General features: G+C 31.0%; 4 protein-coding genes across 4 annotated transcripts; 2 read left to right on the top strand and 2 right to left on the bottom strand.

Annotated features, from left to right (window-relative positions):
- The first annotated feature begins 3,446 nt into the window (after nucleotides 1-3,446).
- Nucleotides 3,447-11,477, top strand: LOC119613855. Its single transcript, XM_037969922.1, has 13 exons — nucleotides 3,447-3,664; nucleotides 3,878-5,064; nucleotides 5,135-5,216; nucleotides 6,388-6,550; nucleotides 6,609-6,855; nucleotides 6,912-7,030; nucleotides 7,089-7,224; nucleotides 7,327-7,419; nucleotides 7,486-7,641; nucleotides 10,139-10,327; nucleotides 10,385-10,839; nucleotides 10,901-11,113; nucleotides 11,176-11,477. The coding sequence occupies exons 1-13, from the start codon at nucleotides 3,553-3,555 to the stop codon at nucleotides 11,363-11,365; spliced, it is 3,342 nt and encodes a 1,113-aa protein (XP_037825850.1). The 5' UTR covers nucleotides 3,447-3,552; the 3' UTR covers nucleotides 11,366-11,477.
- Nucleotides 11,478-15,143: 3,666 nt separating this feature from the next.
- On the top strand, nucleotides 15,144-15,832 carry LOC119613858. The gene is made up of 2 exons (XM_037969925.1): nucleotides 15,144-15,205; nucleotides 15,275-15,832. The coding sequence occupies exons 1-2, from the start codon at nucleotides 15,203-15,205 to the stop codon at nucleotides 15,701-15,703; spliced, it is 432 nt and encodes a 143-aa protein (XP_037825853.1). The 5' UTR covers nucleotides 15,144-15,202; the 3' UTR covers nucleotides 15,704-15,832.
- Nucleotides 15,818-16,999, bottom strand: LOC119613856. The gene is made up of 2 exons (XM_037969923.1): nucleotides 16,371-16,999; nucleotides 15,818-15,830 (listed from the first exon to the last, which is right to left on the bottom strand). Exons 1-2 carry the CDS (start codon nucleotides 16,997-16,999, stop codon nucleotides 15,818-15,820), a joined length of 642 nt encoding a protein of 213 aa, XP_037825851.1.
- Nucleotides 17,000-20,872: 3,873 nt separating this feature from the next.
- Nucleotides 20,873-21,581, bottom strand: LOC119613854 (tetraspanin-6-like; the record flags this gene model as incomplete). Its single annotated transcript, XM_037969921.1, has 3 exons — nucleotides 20,873-21,082; nucleotides 21,152-21,439; nucleotides 21,507-21,581. Coding segments are annotated over 3 exons (516 nt in total), but the record flags the coding sequence as incomplete, so codon positions are not given.
- Nucleotides 21,582-22,276: the final 695 nt, after the last annotated feature.

The raw sequence follows: 22,276 nt of genomic DNA, 5'->3' as shown, positions 1-22,276 counted from the left end.
AAAGATTGAGACTAAAAATTAAATTTTGTAAAAATAATTGTTCTAAGGTCGAAAATTCTTAATTTTTTAGTATAAACTATAAAAAGTTTCAAAAAGTGTCATATTTTTTCAATTAGAAACCGAATACGCAAAAAAGTATATATAAAAAAAATAATATTCTTCAAGTAGTACCTTAACTAAAAGAATTTTTGTTAACCTTAATGCCCTTTTTAAATTAACAAAAAATAAAATAATAATTAAAACATAAAAAAACACATCCTTCCATATAAAAAGAAATACTGTAATTTAAAATAAAGAAAAAACAATTCCCTTAAATAAATGATTCCTTTAGCAAAATATTTATAATTATAAAAATAAATATAAAAGAAAAAAAAAACAACATGAAATACTTTATCATAATAATTATTATAATTATTAGAACATAACAGACAATTTAGGTATAATATTTTTTCATATGAATTTTTTTATATAAAAGAAAATATTTTACAAAAACAAAACATTATTTATATAACTTTTTTTTAGTTATTTTTACAAAAAAAAAGAAAACATATATGATAATATAAATTTAAAAGAAATTTTGTAGTTTTTTCTTTTTTTCTATAAACATAAAATAATAAATAGTTAAAGAAAAAAAGTTTACATACAATTATTAAAATTAATAATATTAAACAATAAAATATAAACAACAGCAATTTAAAAACAAACAAAAAATATTTCTAACCCCCCCTCAAAACTTAAAATAAACCAAAATTAATTAATTAAAAATAAACCCAAAAGAAATTGTTGAAACAAATTATTATTTATTACTTAAATAAAAATTAAAAAAAAAGTTTTTAAAACTAAATATATCAGTATAAAAAAACAAATAAAGTGAAATATTAATACAAATTAAAGAAAATATAATTAAAAATCAAATAATAAAAAAAAATTAGTTGCAAACTTTTATCGATATTATATTTCCAAATAATATACAGTTTAAATAAAATAAAACAAAATGTATTATTAATATAAAAAAAAATATATATATAAAACAAATACATAAAAGAAATCTTGAAAACTTTTGGTGCATCAAAAAGAAAAAAATAAATACAGATGGAAAGGAAAGAAATTATATATTAATAAAAATTATAATATTACAAAAAAAAAAAAACAAAAAAAAATAATACAATTCACTTAATAAATAAATTTTTTCTGAATAAATATTTTAAAATTTGTTTTATTTTTTAAATTATTTATTAATTTAGATTCGATAATATGAGAACCTGGGGGCAAATTCTTGCATTCTATATCGATCGATATCTCAATAGAACTTAAACAAAAATTTATAAGAAATTTCGTTCGCCTTCGATTGCCTGATTTTGTTTCCAGGGCTGGAAAATTAAAATTTTGAAGAGGTACTAACGTTTACTAATAAGTACGTTTTTAAGTACTAATTGTCGAGTCTACGTATTAGTCTAATGTACTAGTCTATGGTTTAGACTAACGACTAGTATATTGTCTAGTCTATGAACTAGACGCTAGACAATTGAAAGTCTAATGAAATACTATTGACTAGTCTGTGGACTAGTCTATTGACAAGTCTATCAGCTAGTGTATAGATTGATTATATAATTGACTAGTCTATTGACCAGACTATTGACGAGTTTATGGACTAGTTTGTTAACAAGTCTACTGACAAGATTATTGACTAGTCTGTAGACTAGTCTATTGACTAGTCTGTGGACTAGTCTATTGACAAGTCTACGGAATAGTCTATGGACAAATCAATTGACTAAACTATCAACTAGTGTATAGATTGATTATATAATTGACTAGTCTATGGACCAGACTATTGACGAGTCTATGGACTAGTTTGTGAGCTAGTCTATTGACATGATTATTGACTAGTCTATGGACTAGACTATTGACAAGCTTATTGACTACATTATCGACCAGTTTATGGACTAAACTATTGAATAACATTTAGACTAGTCTATGTACTATTCTATCGATCACTATATGTGCTATATATAGTACATTTACTAGACTATGGACTAGTCTATTGGACAAGACTATTGATTAGTCTACGAATTAGTCTATGGGCATGATTTGTCTATTGACTGGACTATTAGTAGTCTATGAATTAGAAAGGACTAATCGATTAACTAGTTTATAACTTGGCTAGTGACCAATCTATAGACTATTGCTTAGTCTATGGACTAAACCATTGAATTGTCTATTGACGGGTCTATTACTAGTCTATTAGCAAGATTATTGACTAGTCTGTGGACTTGTCTATTGACAAGTCTACGGAACATCTATATTCATCTATGGACGAATCTATTGACTAGTCTATTAACTAGTGTATAGATTGATTATATAATTGACTAGTCTATAGACCAGACTATTGGCGAGTCTATGGACTAGGCTTGTTAATTGACTACATTATCAACCAGTTTATGGACTAAACTATTGAATAAAATTTAGACTAATATATTAATTAGTCTACGAATTAGTCTATGGGCTTGACTTGAGTCTATGTACTATTCTATCGATCACTACTTGTGCTATATATAGTATATTTACTAGACTTGTCTATTGGACAAGACTATTGATTAGTCTATGAATTAGTCTATGGGCATGATTTGTCTATTGACTGGACTATTAGTAGTCTATGAATTAGAAAGGACTAATCGATTAACTAGTTTATAACTTGGCTAGTGACCAATTAATGGACTATTGCTTAGTCTATGGACTAAACCATTGACTTCTTGATGGACGGGTCTATTAGTAGTCTATGAATTTGTTTATAAACTAGTATAGTTTATGGACTTAAGTATTAACTAGTCTATGGATTAGACTATGAACATTGACTAGATCATTGACTATACTTTTCATTAGTCGGTTGATTATTCTATTGACTTGAATTTTAAATAGTCTATTGACGAGTTTATGGAATAGCATATACTAGTCTATTGATCTATAGGACTATATTATTAATTCTATATGTATATCTAAACACTCCACCTTACAAGGACTATACCTTAAAAAGTATTAAAATGTTATAGAATTCCAAGATCCTACAAATATGACTCCCAACTATAGATCCGTCTACCGTATACTATACGTATATTGTATAGTATGTGGACTACACTATTGAGTAGTCTATGGACCAAACTTGACTTAGTCTATTGACTAGCCTATGGACAATATCAGAATTACTTAATCATGTTAGAGAGAAATAGAGTTATTGATCACTTACCAACATTATAGTGTGTCTAAACATTGGTCCACTGTATAATAAATTACTTACTTTTTATATATTGCAAAATATATTAAAATAAATCTGATTCGATTTAGTAAGCACAATGAAAACAAATGAAATTAATATCTATTTTATACTTTATGTTTTTACAAATACTAACTTTAAATCCAAATTTCAATCAAACACTAATTTTTATCTCTTCCACACACAGATCAGGCAGTATTGAGGGCATCTCACCAACTTCGGTTGGACCGAATTTAATAGCCGCATTATCGAGCAGTGATGCCACTTCGATTGGTACATGGCGCATGATAAAAGGTAAAGTTTCACAAACAATTGAAGATATAAAATCATCTAAAGGTAGTACAACAAATATTACTACATTACAACCCCAATCATATCCAACTATTATAATCAAAGGTAAATATTTCAAAATTCATTATAATTATGATTTCGTTTTTTTGTTACAATTTTATTATTTTTTTTTTAAATTGATTTTTTGAGAAAATTAAAATAGAAATGAATAGTAGTAATGTGTAAAGAAAAAACAAAATCAAAACATTTTATAATTAAAAAAAAATTCTATTCAATTTCAAATGAATCACCTAAAACTCCCCGTTTATCATGTCTTAGGGGGTGAGCATCAACAGCAAACGGGTCTTGAATTCGATTCGGATCAAGAGACTAAAACCTCTATGAGTGAAGATTTATCGGTGGAACAGGATAGACGTAGTAGTGGTGGTAGTGGTAAACATAAAAGATCTAGTAAATTGGAAGATTCCGATTCAGAATTTGAAAATGAAATATTGTTAGAGGGTGAATCGGAACATTCACGTTTTCGTCGCGGCTTTGCTCATCTCAAGTCGAAAGTAAAGGCCAAACACGCTGCACATCAAGCACAAAAAGCTACCCTCTCCACCGCTTCGGCAGCAGCTGCAGCAACAGTTTCCACCCCTGCTAGCCATTCGGCCGTAGCAGCAGTGAAGAAAGACATCAGTCCCAGTAGAAGTACAGGCTCCTCCTCTTCTTCTACTTCTTTAAGGGGAAATTTCTTAAGAAGACGCCGTAATAAAGGTGTAGAAACTGCAGAATTGGCCTCACCCACCAATATGGCTTCAGCTTTAGCCGCCACAGTGGCCGCCAGCGGTGAAATGGCTGCTGTAGTACCCGTAGTGGTAAGTGGCAAACCGGCCAAGAAACCCAAGGGTATTACAGTGGGTAAAAAAGATATAGAAATTGAATCTGGTGTTGAGATGTTAGAGGACATGATACCACCAGCCACAGCCGTGCCAGCTGCTGATGATACTTCACCCGATTCCATACCACCTAAACGTGATGAATTAGATTTACCTTTGCAAAGTGATAATCTAAACACTCCACCCTACAAGGACTATACTCTAAAAAGTATTAAAATGTTATATGAATGCCAAGATCCCACAAATATGACTCCCAACGAGTCACGTCTATCATCAGATAGTGCTGCTTCCTTGGGTAAAACAAATCAAGTTGACAATAAACATTTCTTTTGGGATTATTGGTATCAAGTTGTTAAGCATGCTAAATATTTACCCTGCATTTCCATTATGGGTTTAACAACCATATTCATTTTGCCCTTAAATGATTTTATACGCGGTGTGTTAACCTGTTTACTAAGCATTACCATTGTTGATGGTCTCTGGAATTTAATACAAACAGTTATTGAACGTTATACCATTCATTTTAAACCAGAGAAGACTACGTTTCATATACCCGACTATAGTAAAATGACAATATGTGAGGTACCGGCAGTGAAGGAGTATAAAACTGTTAAATCGTATGGGGTAAGTTGAAGTAGATTCGATTTTAGTTCTGGAAAAGAATTTAAAAGGATTTTGTTCGGTTTATTTTTAGGGTTGGATGAATGAGGTTGATAGTTACGATCCAAATACATTCAGTATTAACATGGCTAGATCGGTTTATATTAAACTGGAAGGTAAGTTGTAAAAAATAATATAAAATGTGATAGATAGATAAATAGATAGATAGATAGATAGATAGATAGATAGATAGATAGATAGATAGATAGATAGATAGATAGATAGATAGATAGATAGATAGATAGATAGATAGATAGATAGATAGATAGATAGATAGATAGATAGATAGATAGATAGATAGATAGATAGATAGATAGATAGATAGATAGATAGATAGATAGATAGATAGATAGATAGTAGATAGATAGATAGATAGATAGATAGATAGATAGATAGATAGATAGATAGATATATAGATAGATAGATAGATAGATAGATAGATAGATAGATAGATAGATAGATAGATAGATAGATAGGATAGATAGATAGATAGATAGATAGATAGATAGATAGATAGATAGATAGATAGATAGATAGATAGATAGATAGATAGATAGATAGATAGATAGATAGATAGATAGATAGATAGATAGATAGATAGATAGATAGATAGATGATAGATAGATAGATAGATAGATAGATAGATAGATAGATAGATAGATAGATAGATAGATAGATAGATAGATAGATAGATAGATAGATAGATAGATAGATAGATAGATAGATAGATAGATAGATAGATAGATAGATAGATAGATAGATAGATAGATAGATAGATAGATAGATAGATAGATAGATAGATAGATAGATAGATAGATAGATAGATAGATAGATAGAAGATAGATAGATAGATAGATAGATAGATAGATAGATAGATAGATAGATAGATAGATAGATAGATAGATAGATAGATAGATAGATAGATAGATAGATAGATAGATAGATAGATAGATAGATAGATAGATAGATAGATAGATAGATAGATAGATAGATAGATAGATAGATAGATAGATAGATAGATAGATAGATAGATAGATAGATAGATAGATAGATAGATAGATAGATAGATAGATAGATAGATAGATAGATAGATAGATAGATAGATAGATAGATAGATAGATAGATAGATAGATAGATAGAATAGATAGATAGATAGATAGATAGATAGATAGATAGATAGATAGATAGATAGATAGATAGAAAGATAAATTTTTAAATACAAATTTGAAAGTAAACAACTTTTATACATTTTGGAACAATATTTCTAACTTTTCATAATCTCAACAGGCACAGTATTACATATATCCACTACGAATGCTCGTATACCCAAGCGAGTCATGTGGAACGAATTGCCTATAAATCGTAAAACTATAATATTTACAACACATCGCACTTACGATTTACTAGGCTGTCGCATTGAATTGTTACCTATTGGTTTGGCTAGAAAAAGGTACCAAGACGCAACATAATATCTACAACTTATATTTAAATATTTAATTTATTTCAAGACACTTTAATCGAAAATATCCCATACAACTAATAATAAAGGATCCTAAAATAGCACCGGGCACTGAGGATGATGATATCGATAACAAACCTTTAAGACGTAGATTTAGTCGACAACGTAATAAGCGTGAAAAATCGGAAACAAAAGAATTAGCGGAAAATAGCAGCGGTAAATTAAATGATACTGAAACACAAACTCAAGAGTCGGGTGGAGAAATGGATTTTGGAGCCACCATATTAAATGCAGATGTAAGTTATTAGCTTTAAAAGGAAAAATTATATGATTTAATTATGTTTCCTAACAGTTGCAGAAATTACAAGATGACGTAAATCCAGATGAGGATTTAAACAATATAACCGTACCATGTGGTGATGAAGTTCGTATATTATTATTTGCCAGATGTGCCAGAGAAAAAGAAGATTGGTATGTTAAATATACAAACATTTAATTGATTTTATTTAATATGTTTTAAATCTAATAGGTATAGACGTTTTGTAGCCGCTAGCTGTGGTGATGTCCATGATCAAGATTTACATTTGAGTAATGTAAAACTTATTAATTCTAAGGACTTGCAGGCGGCTGCTACTAAAGCGGCACAATTAATAACTAATCCTAAGGTAAATATGTCTATTCCTTGTTTTTATCCATTGTACATTATAGGCTTTCCTGTACATTTTAATAACTTGAGTAATGTTGTCTTTATTGTTTTTTTTTAACAGCCTAAAGAGAATGTAGCTGGTTCTGGTAAATCTTCAGTGTCTGAACAACAAAGAGAATCAACCTCATCGCTTAATTTTGAAGATTTAGTTGATGTAAGTTTTCGGGAGTACATTTTTTGTAGGTAATTTATATTAGTTATGTATTCTATTATTTCTTAGCTTTCTCCTGCTGTTCCCGAAAAAGAGGAAACGGAACGTGATGACGAATCTATAGAGTTTATGCCAGATGATGCTGAAACCATTGAGGGTCTTTTAATGTTAGCCAGCGCTGCTAGGAATGATGCAAATTATATTAAATTTATGGCTTTATATCAGGTATGTTGAAGAGAATAAAAGTTGTGTTAGACGAATTAGAAAGAAATCGTTTTTCGTCTATAAATTGAATCAAACTCTTTCTACAGAAATATTCATTAGGAAGTCCATCATTTACTATTGAGTGACTTGATAAGTTGATCGTCCAAAAGTTTTGGCTTTTTAAAAATGTATTCTTTTTCATGTTTTCACATTTTTTCTTTTCTACTCTATAGTCTAGTCTACAGTCCAGTCTATAGTCTAGTCTACAGTCCAGTCTATAGTCTAGTCTATAGTCCAGTCTATAGTCTAGTCTCTAGCCTAGTCTCTAGTCTAGTCTATAGTATAGTCTATAGTCTAGTATATAGTCTAGTCTATAGTCTAGTCTATAGTCTAGTCTATAGTCTAGTCTATAGTCTAGTCTATAGTCTAGTCTATAGTATAGTCTATAGTCTAGTCTATAGTCTAGTCTAGTCCAGTTTAGTCTAGTCTAGTCTAGTCTAGTCCAGTCTAGTCTAGTCTAGTCCAGTCTAGTCTATAGTCTAGTCTAGTCTAGTCTAGTCTAGTCAATAGTCTAGTCTATAGTCTAGTCTAGTCTATAGTCTAGTCTAGTCTATAGTCTAGTCTATCTATAGTCTAGTCTATAGTCTAGTCTATAGTCTAGTCTATAGTCTAGTCTATAGTCTAGTCTATAGTCTAGTCTATAGTCTAGTCTATAGTCTAGTCTATAGTCTAGTCTATAGTCTAGTCTATAGTCTAGTCTATAGTCTAGTCTATAGTCTAGTCTATAGTCTAGTCTATAGTCTAGTCTATAGTCTAGTCTATAGTCTAGTCTATAGTCTAGTCTATAGTCTAGTCTATAGTCTAGTCTATAGTCTAGTCTATAGTCTAGTCTATAGTCTAGTCTATAGTCTAGTCTATAGTCTAGTCTATAGTCTAGTCTATAGTCTAGTCTATAGTCTAGTCTATAGTCTAGTCTATAGTCTAGTCTATAGTCTAGTCTATAGTCTATCTATAGTCTAGTCAAGTCTAGTCTATAGTCTAGTCTATAGTCTAGTCTATAGTCTAGTCTATAGTCTAGTCTATAGTCTAGTCTATAGTCTAGTCTATAGTCTAGTCTATAGTCTAGTCTATAGTCTAGTCTATAGTCTAGTCTATAGTCTAGTCTATAGTCTAGTCTATAGTCTAGTCTATAGTCTAGTCCATAGTCTAGTCTATAGTCTAGTCTATAGTCTAGTCTATATTCTAGTTTATCTAGTGTATAGTCTAGTCTATAGTCTAGTTATAGTCTAGTCTATAGTCTAGTCTATAGTCTAGTCTATAGTCTAGTCTATAGTCTAGTTATAGTCTAGTCTATAGTTAGTCTATAGTCTAGTCTATAGTCTAGTCTATAGTCTAGTCTAGTCTAGTCTATAGTCTAGTCTATAGTCTAGTCTATAGTCTAGTCTATAGTCTAGTCTATAGTCTAGTCTATAGTCTAGTCTATAGTCTAGTCTATAGTCTAGTCTATAGTCTAGTCTATAGTCTAGTCTATAGTCTAGTCTATAGTCTAGTCTATAGTCTAGTCTATAGTCTAGTCTATAGTCTAGTCTATAGTCTAGTCTATAGTCTAGTCTATAGTCTAGTCTATAGTCTAGTCTATAGTCTAGTCTATAGTCTAGTCTATAGTCTAGTCTATAGTCTAGTCTATAGTCTAGTCTATAGTCTAGTCTATAGTCTAGTCTATAGTCTAGTCTATAGTCTAGTCTATAGTCTAGTCTATAGTCTAGTCTATAGTCTAGTCTATAGTCTAGTCTATAGTCTAGTCTATAGTCTAGTCTATAGTCTAGTCTATAGTCTAGTCTATAGTCTAGTCTATAGTCTAGTCTATAGTCTAGTCTATAGTCTAGTCTATAGTCTAGTCTATAGTCTAGTCTATAGTCTAGTATAGTCTAGTCTATAGTCTAGTCTATAGTCTAGTCTATAGTCTAGTCTATAGTCTAGTCTATAGTCTAGTCTATAGTCTAGTCTATAGTCTATTCTATAGTTTATTCTATGGTCTAGTTTTAATCTAGTCTATACTCTAGCGGAAATTAGTTTCAAAATTTAAATTTTGCATACCTGATGAAGGGTATACAAGATTCGGCACAGCCGAATATAGAACGTTTAGTTGTTTTTAATTTACATTTATAATATTATATTCTTTATTTTAATTTTTATTATTTTGATTTTGTTTTTTGTATTTTTGTTTTTATTTCTTTTAGAAAGCTTGTAGACAATCAAAGATTCCAGTTTATAAAGGACAAATCTTTCATGATCCTCTAGACAAGAAAAGTGTATGTTTTTTAATTTATTACTTTTTTTAATTTAATATTTTTTTAATTTATTATTTTTTTAATTTAATCATTACAAACATCAAATAATAAAACAAATTGAATCGATCGTTGAAGGGAAAGTGGATTTAAAATATTGTTTCGATTCCACGTTCTTTACTTTTTCATGCTTAAATTGTGACTTAAACAAATCCCTTTTTCAATTTTAGAACAAACGCACAGCTCGTCATGAAAATGAACTTTGGAAGGGCATAGATCAGTCGTTATTCTTGGGTCCTTCTGGCAGTGTGGTATGGGCTAATGTTTTAATAGGCCGCTTACTCTACAGCACCTTACAAAATGAACAAATTTTAGATAAGATACAGGATATCTTGCAAAAGAAATTGAATTCCATTAAGGTAAGTTAAATTTACAAAATAAGTAATAAAGTATTAACAAATACAACACTTTTTCAGCTTCCCAGTTTCATGGAGGATGTGGTTATTAAAAATATCGACTTGGGCACAACTCCTCCCCTAATACATCGTGTCTCCCAGCCCATGCTGGATGAACGTGGCATTTGGTTAGATATGGATGTAACATATGAGGGTCATTGTCATATCACCGTAACGACAAAAATGAATTTGTTACGTCTTAAACGTCCAATGCGTACACCTCTATTTGTTGATACAAAACTAGATGCCACCATACCAAATCCACACATAGCAGCTTCTTTGAAAGATGAACTTTTGGCCGCCAATAAAGCCGCGCGAGGAGGTGGTGTTAATGAAACGGAACTATTGATAGAAAGTGCTTTAACCGGCAGTGCTATATTTGATAGTGATGCTGAAAGTACTGGCAGTTCGAGTACGGAATCCGATAGTCCTATTGCTGGTACAATGGGTGAAAATCCGAATAGTGTTAGTGAAGGGTGAGTAGAGATGTTAAGTTTTTAAAAAGTATAAATATTTACCTTTTTTTTTGCTAAACAGCGCCACAAATCCGGGTAATGCTAGACGTATATTTAAATTTGTTGATCGCATTGCTACTTCCAATTTTTTCCAATCTGCAACGGAATTGTCTTTTGTACAAAAAGCTATGGAGAATATGAGTACTACCATAACATTAGGCATAGATTTAAGAGGTTTAGTTTCACGTGTAACAATAAATATACCTCCACCGCCCTCGGATAGAATATGGCTGGCGTAAGTTTAAGTCTAATGGTTTCCTATATAATGCTTAATGTTTATTTTCTATATTTTTATAGTTTTCGTGCTCCACCACGCCTTTGGCTAACAGCACGTCCTACAGTGGGTGACAAATCTGTTGATTGGAGCATTGTTACCAATGTTATTGAGGGTAAACTATGCGAGGCTGTTAATAAATATTTAGTATATCCCAATATGGTTGATTTAACTGTACCATTCTTGGGTAAATCTGCAGCTTCCGAATCATAAGAATTAAACAATTTTGATTTATATTTATTTGTGTTATTAGTCTATATGTTTGCCGTCTCTTTAAGGACAAAATTTACTATAACATTTTTTTTTTATTATTACAATTATAATTATTATTACTATATAACTATATACAATTTATGTAAAATTTCTTTATAAATATTATTAAAGAAAAAAAAAATAACAGAAAGAAATTGTTAACATATTTTTCTAACTAATACTCTCTAAAAACCAAATTGGAAACAAAAAAATAAACAAAACAAAAAAACAAAAATAGTTAAACTATTTTAACAATTTTATTCCTTAAATATTCCCCCTTTTTAAGTATTAAACTAATTAACTAACAAATACATATACATACATATTTATATATTTAAATTGCAGACAACAGAAAAGACAGACAACAAAAAATTATAAATTACTATTATAATTTAAAAAAAAAAAAAACTACAACACTTCTATATATTTTTTATACAATTATAATATTATAATTAACTATATCATTTTATTTTATATCTTAAATATAGAAAAACCAATTTATTTATACTTATATATTATTATAATTTTTTTATACCACTATACACTTAAAAGGTGTTGTAAATTTTCTTTTTTATTTTTATAAATTTGTTTTCTTTTAAACAATAATAGTGATAACGTTTAATTTTTTTATTTTGTATCTGATAAACTTTTTATACTCAAAATTGTTTTTTTAATTTCGTTTTTTTTTTGCCAGCGGCTTCATTGAAATAAACTTAATGTATTCCTATTGATATCATTTTTAAGAAAACAACTTATTCTTGTTTAAGATTATTTAAAAACTAAATAAATAAAGAAAAGCTAAGAAAAATATTTGTATTTGTTAATTTGTTAATAAAGCAAAGGTTGTAAAATGTGGATGATTGTTGTTGTTGCTGGGGTTAACAGCCCTTTGGCGAATATTTCCGGTCATTTCCGTGCGTAGAACCGGCTGTCGGGGTATGTCAACAACACTTTTTACCACCTGGACGAAGGTATTAAACCTTACCCTTCCGACCGTGCACCACCCAAAAATCTTGGGGGTTACATTTGATAGCCTATTTACTTCCTCAGCTCACGCCACTGCAATCACTAGTCTAGTCTGGTAGACCGGAGGTGGTGGGTTCGATTCCCACCTGAGGCACTGGTTAAGGAGCGCATAACAGGCCCAATAGAGGCCTAGGTGTATTTCTTCGGATTTGATGTATATATGTACATCCTCCTTTCAAGCTAACTAACTAACGATAAAACGATTGGTCGGTCACCTTCGCTGAGTGATACCCAGTCTAGAAACATTCAAAGCTGCCAAAATACCGCCCTAAGGCCTGTAACGGGCACCTACAAATTACATCGGGTCCTCCTAATCATCGTAGGAGTCATCCCAATTTTAACATGACACAGTTAAATACTTCCCTGAGGCATGTCAGGAAGGATCTTCGTATATACGAGGAAAACATACGTAGTTATGTGCAGGATCCATTAGATCAGTCCTCAGACGCCATAAATTTCGCGGTCGCTGGATACTACATGAATGTCGTACTTGGAGGTTGCCCACCGCCCAATGATACCTACCATATATTCAACTGCTCAGCCAACCCTCCTACTTCACTCTGTACAATGGATTTGTGAATGCATCCAGTTGAAGTAGCCCAATTTTTAGGCCTGGACATTGATGTAGATTATGGTATAGTTTTAGCTGTTACAACAACAATACTGGATGATAATCTTATCTATAGTCTTAACTTAGTCTATAGTGAGGACTATAGTTCGGTCTAGTCTGGACTATCTAAAGTCTAGACTATGGATATGAAGTCTATGTTCTGCAATATAGTCAAGTCTAGTCTAGTTTAGTCTATAATACAGTTTATAGTCATTAATACAGTCTGTATTACAATCTACTCTAGTCTATGGTCTTGTCTATAGTCTAGTCTGTTCAAGCGACTATTTTTTAGTATAGTCCATAGCCTGGAATACGATCTAAAATATATTCTTTATTATAGGCTTTAGTTTAGTCTTTAGTATAGTCTTTTTACTGAGCAATAGTTTATTCCTTAGTATAGTCCATAGCCTAAACGCTAGACAATGTGGATTAGTCTATAGTCCGGATTATAGATTTGAATAAAGTCCATACTATATATATCAGACCTGGGATAAATGCATTAAATATGTTAATGCATTAACAATTTTTTCTACATTAAAAAAAATTAATGTTAATGCAAGTTTATTGCATTAACATTAACATGGGTACATTTAATGCATTAAATTTGCATTAACATTAAATATTTTTAAATTTAATGCATTAATTTTACATTAACATTAAATATTTGTGAAATTAATGCATTAATTTTGCATTAACATTAAATATTTTTGAATTTAATGCATTAATTTTCCATTAACATTAAATAATAAATAATAAAATTAATGCATTAATTTTCCATTAACATTAATTTATAAAAATAAGAATACAGCGCTAAAGACCTCGGTCTAACTAAATTCAAGTAAAATTGAATGTGTTAAAATCCTTTCTAATAAGTCCTATACTCGATAATACATATTAGAAAAATAGTATGACTTCCCAGATATTCCTTTTGTAGTTTATTTTGATAAAGTTTTCTAATAAGTCCTATACTCGATAATACGTATTAGAAGAATAGTATCACTTCCCAGATATTCCTTTTTCAGTTTATTTTGTCTGTGGAATCTTATATAAATATCATATTTAAAACACACAAGTTTGAATGGAATATAGGAGTTATTAGAAAGGACTTTAACCTATTTAATTTTAGTTGTATTTAGTTAGATCGAGGTCTTTTGTGCTGTATTTTTATTTATGTTTATCAATTTTTATATATATTAATGTTAATGGAATATTAATGCATTAATTTTATTGCTTATTTAATGTTAATGTAAAATTAATGCACTAAATTCAGATATATTTAATGTTAATGCAAAATTAATGCATTAATTTCAAAAATATTTAATGTTAATGTAAAATTAATGCATTAAATTCAAAAATATTTAATGTTAATGGAAATTTAATGCATTAAATTTTACAAATTTAATGTTAATGTAATATTTTTTACATTAAATTAATTTTTTTTTAATTTAATGTTAATGCAAAATTAATGGAAATCGCCCAGGTCTGATATATATGCCTATTATTTAGCCTTTATATTGGATTCTAGACTATATTCCAGGCTATGGACTATACTATAGACTAGATTATAGCCCAGACTATATACTACACTAGACTACAGACCAGACTGTATACCAGACTAAACATTGAACTATAGTTCAAATTATAGACTAGGTTATAGACTATAAAGTCTGGGCTATAGTCTAGTCTATAATCTGAGCTTTCAGTTTTTATTCTAGTCTGAGCTATAATTTAGTGTTTAGTATATTACATAACTTGGAATACAGTTTACCTCTAATCTTGAGTCTAGACCACAGTCTAGTCTGGCTATAGTTAATTCTATAGCCTAAACTGCAGTCCAGACTTGAATCTATTATATATTTCAGAACTTTTTTAAGTGGTCATCCGCTTTTATAATTATAATTAAACAATAAGATTTGTGTTTTAAAATTTGAATTTATTTATGTATTTTGTAATTACCTTTATCGCAATTTGCTTTACTTAACTTTTTGCAAAAATTAAACTTTTTTTCATTTATTATCGAATTGATTTCCTGTCAAATGCAAATTTTAAGATAAACATTTTAAAACCAACATCTCCCAAGAAAACGAAAATGTATTTTGGTATATAAACCGAAATTATTTCAAACAAAACAGCACAACTTTGTAAACAATCACTTAACAAACATGGTAAGTTTATGAAATTAATAAAATATAAAAAAAAATTAAGATTTGTTAATAAATTAAAATTCTTTACAGCATTTTTCTCAATTATTTGTTATGGCTGCTGGCCTTTCTTTAATCTCCTGGACCTCGGGGGGTGGTATTGTTACTCGTGAATATTTACCAGCTGTAGACACTCAAAGATTTTTACACCACCACTATCCATCTTACTATCAGCAACAACACCAACAACATCAACAATATTATCCATCATATGGTATTAATGGTGGTTATTATCCACAATATTCCAATGGTTTAGTAGGAGGTCTAACCAGTTCTTTGGGTTTGGGACCATCTTTGGGAAGTACTTTGGGTCTGGGCTCATCTTTGGGTTTAGGAGGTGGCTATTATAATAATCATTTAAATTACGGTTTAGTTAATCCATATAGACCCAAACCAAGAGTAGATGTTATTGAAACCGTCTATAATACAAATGGTGGTTATATTTATGGTAAGAAGAAATGAAGTTATTTATTGATGACAGAACATGGGTTTTAATGGAGGAGTTGAAATGAATTTGAAGAATTAGTTTGTTTAGATTTGAAATAAAAAATGTAATAATATTGAATAAAAATATAATTAATTTAATGCTCTGAAAATAACAAGTGCGAAAAGTTGTGTTTTAATTTAGAATTTTTATTACAAAAACACAGATTGTTGTTGTTGTTGTAACAGCTAAAACTATACAATAATCTAGTTGGGGGGTTCTGCATCAATGACCAGGCCTAAAAATTGGGCTACTTCAACTGGATGCGTCCATAAATCCATTGGACAGAGTGAAGTAGGGTTGGCTGAGCAGTTGAATATGTGGTGGATGTCATGACCACATGCAGGACATTCGTTGGGGACGGCACGGTCTATACGTGACCAGTAGGCATTGAGCCTGTTGCTCCATCCCGATCTTAGTTGTGCCAGAACTACTCTTGTTTTCCGCGGCAGGTTTTCTTCCGTGTCTGCTATGGGCGGTGGGCGACCTCCAAGTACGACATTCAAGCGGTATCCTGCGATCGTGGAATTTATGGCGTCTCTATGAATGTCGTTCAAAGCTGCCGAATACGAGGACTGATCCAGTGGATCCCGCACATATCTGCATATGTTTTCCTCGTATATACGAAGATCCTTCCTGACATGCCTCGGGGGAGTATCCAATTGTATGATGTTAAAATTGGGATGATTTCTCCGATGACATCCCAGGAGGAACTGTTTAGTCAACATGACATTGTGTTCCTTGACTGGAAGGACCTTCGTTTCCTCGTGCAGGTGATGTTCCGAGGTAATTTGTAGGCAGCCCGTTACAGTCCTTAGGGCGGCATTTTGGCAGCTTTGAATGTTTCTCCACTGGGTATCACTTAGCGAAGGTGACCACACTGGAGCAGCATAGTTAACCACTGACCGACCAATCGTTTTATATGTAGCCAACAAGGTTTCTTTATCCATACCCCAAGTGCTGCCGGCTAGCGCTTTGAGGACCTTGTTTCTACTTCGCAATTTGTGCGTGATTGCAGTGGCGTGAGCTGAGGAAGTAAAGAGGCTATCAAATGTGACCCCCAATATTTTTGGGTGGTGCACGGTTGGAATTTGGACTCCATCGACCACGATGCCAAGGTTTAGGTTTACTTCCTTCGTCCAGGTGGTAAAAAGTGTTGTTGACGACTTCGCTGGTGATAATTGCAGGTTACGCGCAGTGAAGAACTGATGTATTTCGTGGAGATAACCATTCACCAGAACGCATAATTCATCAATGTTGTGGCCCGTCGCCATGATTGTACAGTCGTCCGCGTATGAAATCACTTCCACGCCTTGTGGAGGTGCGGGGAGCTTAGAGAGGTAGAAGTTAAACAAAAGTGGCGATAGTACTCCACCTTGAGGTACGCCTTGTTTAACTCTACGGGGTTTGGAGCGTCTGTCTCTAAACTCCACGAACGACTGACGGCCACTCAGATAATTTACGATCCATCTCTTCGTGTTGTTGGGCATTGTGGATTGCAGGATATCCTCGAAGAGTGTGGCGTGACTGACAGTGTCGAAGACCTTCGACAGGTCAAGAGCCATTAGGACCGTTCTTTCCCAGGGCCTCTGCTGGTTTAAGCCTTGTGAGATCTGAGTGGCAATGGCGGTTAATGCTGTAGTAGAGATTGTTGTTATTATCTTAAGTATACCTCTATTTCAATTGGCTTTAAACGATGTTTAAAAAGCCTGGTGGTGTTCTCACCACGATGATAGATGCTGCCTCACCATCATTAGCCAAAACGGTATATAATCCAGTCATTAAAGAACCAAGATCTAAAAATGGTAAGAAATAATGAAATTTTTCTTATAAAAATAATTTTATGATATTTTACCTTTTCTCTTAAAAAGGCATTTATGTGTCCGATGCCTCAGGTAAACCATATACCTCTATGAGCACCATGGTTCCAAGTGTTTCCAATGGATCCATTGTAGAGTCTGTGACACGCTTACCTTTAAGATTTAGTTTTAAAAAACCTCGAACTTAAATTTTATCGTGATATTAGTGTTTATAATTAAATTTTGACCTTCAAGTCAATTTCTGATGTGGACTTTGTATAGGGTATGGGGTCAAATGAGTCCCGATCATTATTAAAATCGGCAGTATCATTTATACTTACATAAAACTAGGCCTTGCCGATTTTAGTAGATATACAAGAACCTTTAATATAATTATGAGCTCAAAAGCTCTATTCGGGTGGTACGGTTGTATGGGGCCGAAATACTAGACCGATTTTAACTATTTTTAATAATAGGCTTTGTCCTTGGGTCAAAAGAAGAGTATGTGTCAAATTATTTTGAAAATTGCCACCTGTATAGAGCGTAGAAGGTTTACATGGACACACAGACAGGCGGTCATAGTTTATAGTCTGAATCTAGACTAGCTTATAGTCTGAAATATAAGTTGGACTAAAGTCTGGCCAATAGCCTAGTCTATAGTCTGCAATAAGGTTCAGTTTATAGTCTTGACTATAGTCTAGACTATAGTATAGTCTGTAGTTCGGATTATAGTTCAGTCTCTAGTCAAGTCTATTGTCTGAGCTATAGTTAAAGATTAGTTTAGCCCATAGCCTGAAATATAACCTAAAATTTAATCTAAAGTCTAGACCATTATCAAGTCTATAGTCTTTATGACATTAGACTATATAGACTAGACTAGATTATAGACTAGATTATAGACTAGACTATAGACTACGCTATAGACTAGACTATAGACTAGACTATAGACTAGACTATAGACTACGCTATAGACTAGACTATAGACTAGACTAGACTAGACTATAGACTAGACTATAGACTAGACTATAGACTAGACTATAGACTAGACTATAGACTAGACTATAGACTAGACTAGACTAGACTAGACTATAGACTAGACTATAGACTAGACTAGACTATAGACTAGACTATAGACTAGACTATAGACTAGACTATAGACTAGACTATAGACTAGACTATAGACTAGACTATAGACTAGACTATAGACTAGACTATAGACTAGACTATAGACTAGACTATAGACTAGACTATAGACTAGACTATAGACTAGACTATATTATAGTGTAAACTATAGACTACACTATAGACTAGACTATAGACTACACTATAGATTAGACTATAGACTAGATTGTAGACAAGACTATAGACTACGCTATAGATTAGACTATATACTAGACTATAGACTAGATTATAGACTACACTATAGACTGGACTATAGACTTGACTATAGACTAGACTACAGACTAGACTATAGACTAGACTATAGACTAGACTATAGACTAGATTATAGGCTAGACTATAAACTAGACTATAGACAAGACTGTAGACTACGCTATAGATTAGACTACATACTAGACTATAGACTAGATTATAGACTAGATTATAGACTAGATTATAGACTACACTATAGACTGGACTATAGACTAGACTATAGACTATAGACTAGACTATAGACTAGACTATAGTCTAGACTATAGACTAGACTAGACTATAGACTAGACTAGACTAGACTAGACTAGACTATAGACTATAGACTATTTTGTAAACTATAGACTACACTATAGGCTAGACTATAGATTACACTATAGATTAGGCTATAGACTAGACTATAGATTAGACTATAGACTACGCTATAGATTAGACTATAGACTAGACTATAGACTAGACTATAGGCTAGACTATAAACTAGACTATAGACTAGATTATAGGCTAGACTGTAGACTAGACTATAGACTAGAATAGACTATAGCCATAATATTAACTATTCTAGAACCTAGACTGGTATATTGACTACTATGTGGACAAACTACTATTACTGCTATCTAGCCTGTAGTTTGGATTATAGTTGGACTATAGTCGCATCTATGGTCTAGCCTATAGCCTGGATCGTAATCTTGTTTATAGTCTGAACTGTAGTCGAGTCTATATTGTGACTTATAGTTTAGTCTCTAGTCTGGACTATAATCTACATTCTACAGTCTGGAATACAGTCTAGTCTATATTCTGGACACTAGTCTACTTTATATTCTGGAATATAGTTTAGTTTATAGTGTTGACTATAACTTAGTCTATAGTTTGTACACTAGTCTAATCTGGACTCTACTCTTAGTCAAGAGTCTAGAATATTGTCTAGCATATAGTCTGAAGTGTAGTTTAGTATACAGTAATTACTCTCTAGTCTGATAGCTGGACTCTAGTGAAGAGTCTAGTGGAAATGTTATAATAATTTTCATTTCTTTTTATTAATAACAAATTTAAATAAGAAAATCCATTTTATTTTAGGGTTTTTATTAACTAATCAATTAATTTATTAACTAAATTTTTCATTTTTAAAATTTATACATTCTTTGTAAAACTGATATGCTTTATAAGAGATAAAATGCTATAAAAAAAATTTTACATTTTATATCAATTTTAAATACATTACAAACATATTCTGTTGCAAATTTAATTCATCAAAATGTAAAACAACTTAAAAAACTAATAAAAAAAATTATAAAGAAATTTAACAATAAATTTGTTATTAAGATTTTTTTTCTTCGTTTTAACAAACTAAACTAGAATTCAAATATCTTTCAAAGGTGTTCTGATAAATGGTTTTTAGTACTTTTTTACATTAAAAATTAATTAAAATTAAAAAAAGTAAAAATAAAAATTTAATTATATATAAAAGGTATACATATAAAAAAATATATATATAAAACTTGTGATGTTTGAGAGTGGAAAATTGTTATAATACAAAACGAGCGTTTTAGCAAAAGAAATAAAAGAATAACAAAAAAAAAAAAAAGAATATAAATATTTACTAAAACTTAGTAATGATTAAAAATAAGAAATAAACTTAACGAAAAATAATGAATTTTTAGATTTAAAAACAATAAAGAATATTTGTTTTGTTTTTATACAAATAAGAATAAAATTGGAATGTTTTTTTTGTTAACAAAACGATGTTTACTTTTAAAATATTAATTAAAAAAAGGACTAAACAGTAAATATTTAATTCTTTTAAGAAATTGTCACAATTTGTTAAAAATTTCTTTAAAAGACAACAAGTCCTTTAGTAAACATTTCAAGTTATTAAATTATTATTGACTTTTGTTTTATAATTTGTTTAAATGGTCCTTGTTTCTACTAAGTAAATAATAAACAATTAAAAAAAGATGATTTATTAGGGAAGATTTATGTTTACAGTCTCATGCCATGATATTTGGCAAAGGATTTGCAAAGGCAAAAGGCCAAGAAAATGGCCAATAGATGTACCACACCCACGCCGAATAAAACAGCAATTATTATTTCACGATGGGATATAATCCATTCGGTAAATACATCATAGCAGCCCTAAAATAATAAACAAATAAGAAAATATAAATAAAATCAAAAAGAAATTTAAAATTCCCACTAAAATACCTTTAAATAAAAACTATTTGTTTCATTGGGATTTGTCACACAACTGTCATCTTCGGGTAGTAAATTTTTAATATCCTTTAATCTGCAACAGGCCTCGGGAATGGTGTGATTACCTTTGCCATTCAACCAACCCGAAGAGGTTTCAAAATCACGATAATCCACAACGCCACAACAGCCAAAAGTGCTCATCATTTGATTCCACATAAGAGTAACAGCATCAGTGTGTTCAGCTGTTGTGTAGTATTTGGTAATGGTTGATTGTAGGAAACCCTTGCTTTCATTGCGTGCCTGTAACAGAAAATTTAAATAAGTTTGCTATCAAGGGATTTTGTTTTTTTAAAATTGCAATAATTACCGTTTCTTTGTAAAATGCCGCCAAGCCACCAGCAACGATTTCAGCAATCAATAGTAAGATCATGAAAACGCCATACTGAAAAATATCAAAAGAAACAAATTGGTCAGATTGGTTTAATTAACTTAAAATTAATTTAGTAATTACACCGGCCAACAAAACTTAAGAAAGAAGATTCGAAATCTAATACGACCTTAGAATGTTTACATCACATCAGATTTTACAGATTTCGTTTCTCGCCATATTTGGGACGTTATAACCGAATGAAAACACAATTATTCATAAATCTTTTATGTCAACTGAACGGCCAATCCATCGGCTTAAAAATAAAATCAATAGCTTCGACTATAATTTAGGCTATAGTCTGAACTATAGTATATTCTATAGTTTGGACTTTAGTTTAGTCTTTAGTCTGGACTATAGTTTAGTCTATAGTCTGGACTATAGTTTAGTCTATAGTCTGGACTATAGTTTAGTCTATGGTCTGGACTATAGTTTAGTCTATAGTCTGGACTATAGTTTTGTCTATAGTCTGGACTTTAGTTTAGTCTATAGTCTCGACTATAGTTTAGTCTATAGTTTGGACTATAATTTAGTCTGAACTATAGTTTAGTTTATAGTCTGGACTATAGTTTAGTCTAAAGTCTGGACTATAGTTTAGTCTATAGTCTGGACTATAGTTTAGTCTATAGTCTGGTCTATAGTGTAGTCTATAGTTTGGACTATAGTTTAGTCTATAGTCTGGACTATACTTTTGTCTATAGTCTGGACTA

The sequence above is a fragment of the Lucilia sericata genome, unplaced genomic scaffold (assembly GCF_015586225.1).
Source record: "Lucilia sericata isolate MDLA Ls3-8-SP2 unplaced genomic scaffold, ASM1558622v1 Contig002382F_arrow, whole genome shotgun sequence".
Taxonomy (NCBI): domain Eukaryota; kingdom Metazoa; phylum Arthropoda; class Insecta; order Diptera; family Calliphoridae; genus Lucilia; species Lucilia sericata.
This window is presented reverse-complemented; position numbering and strand designations above follow the sequence as displayed.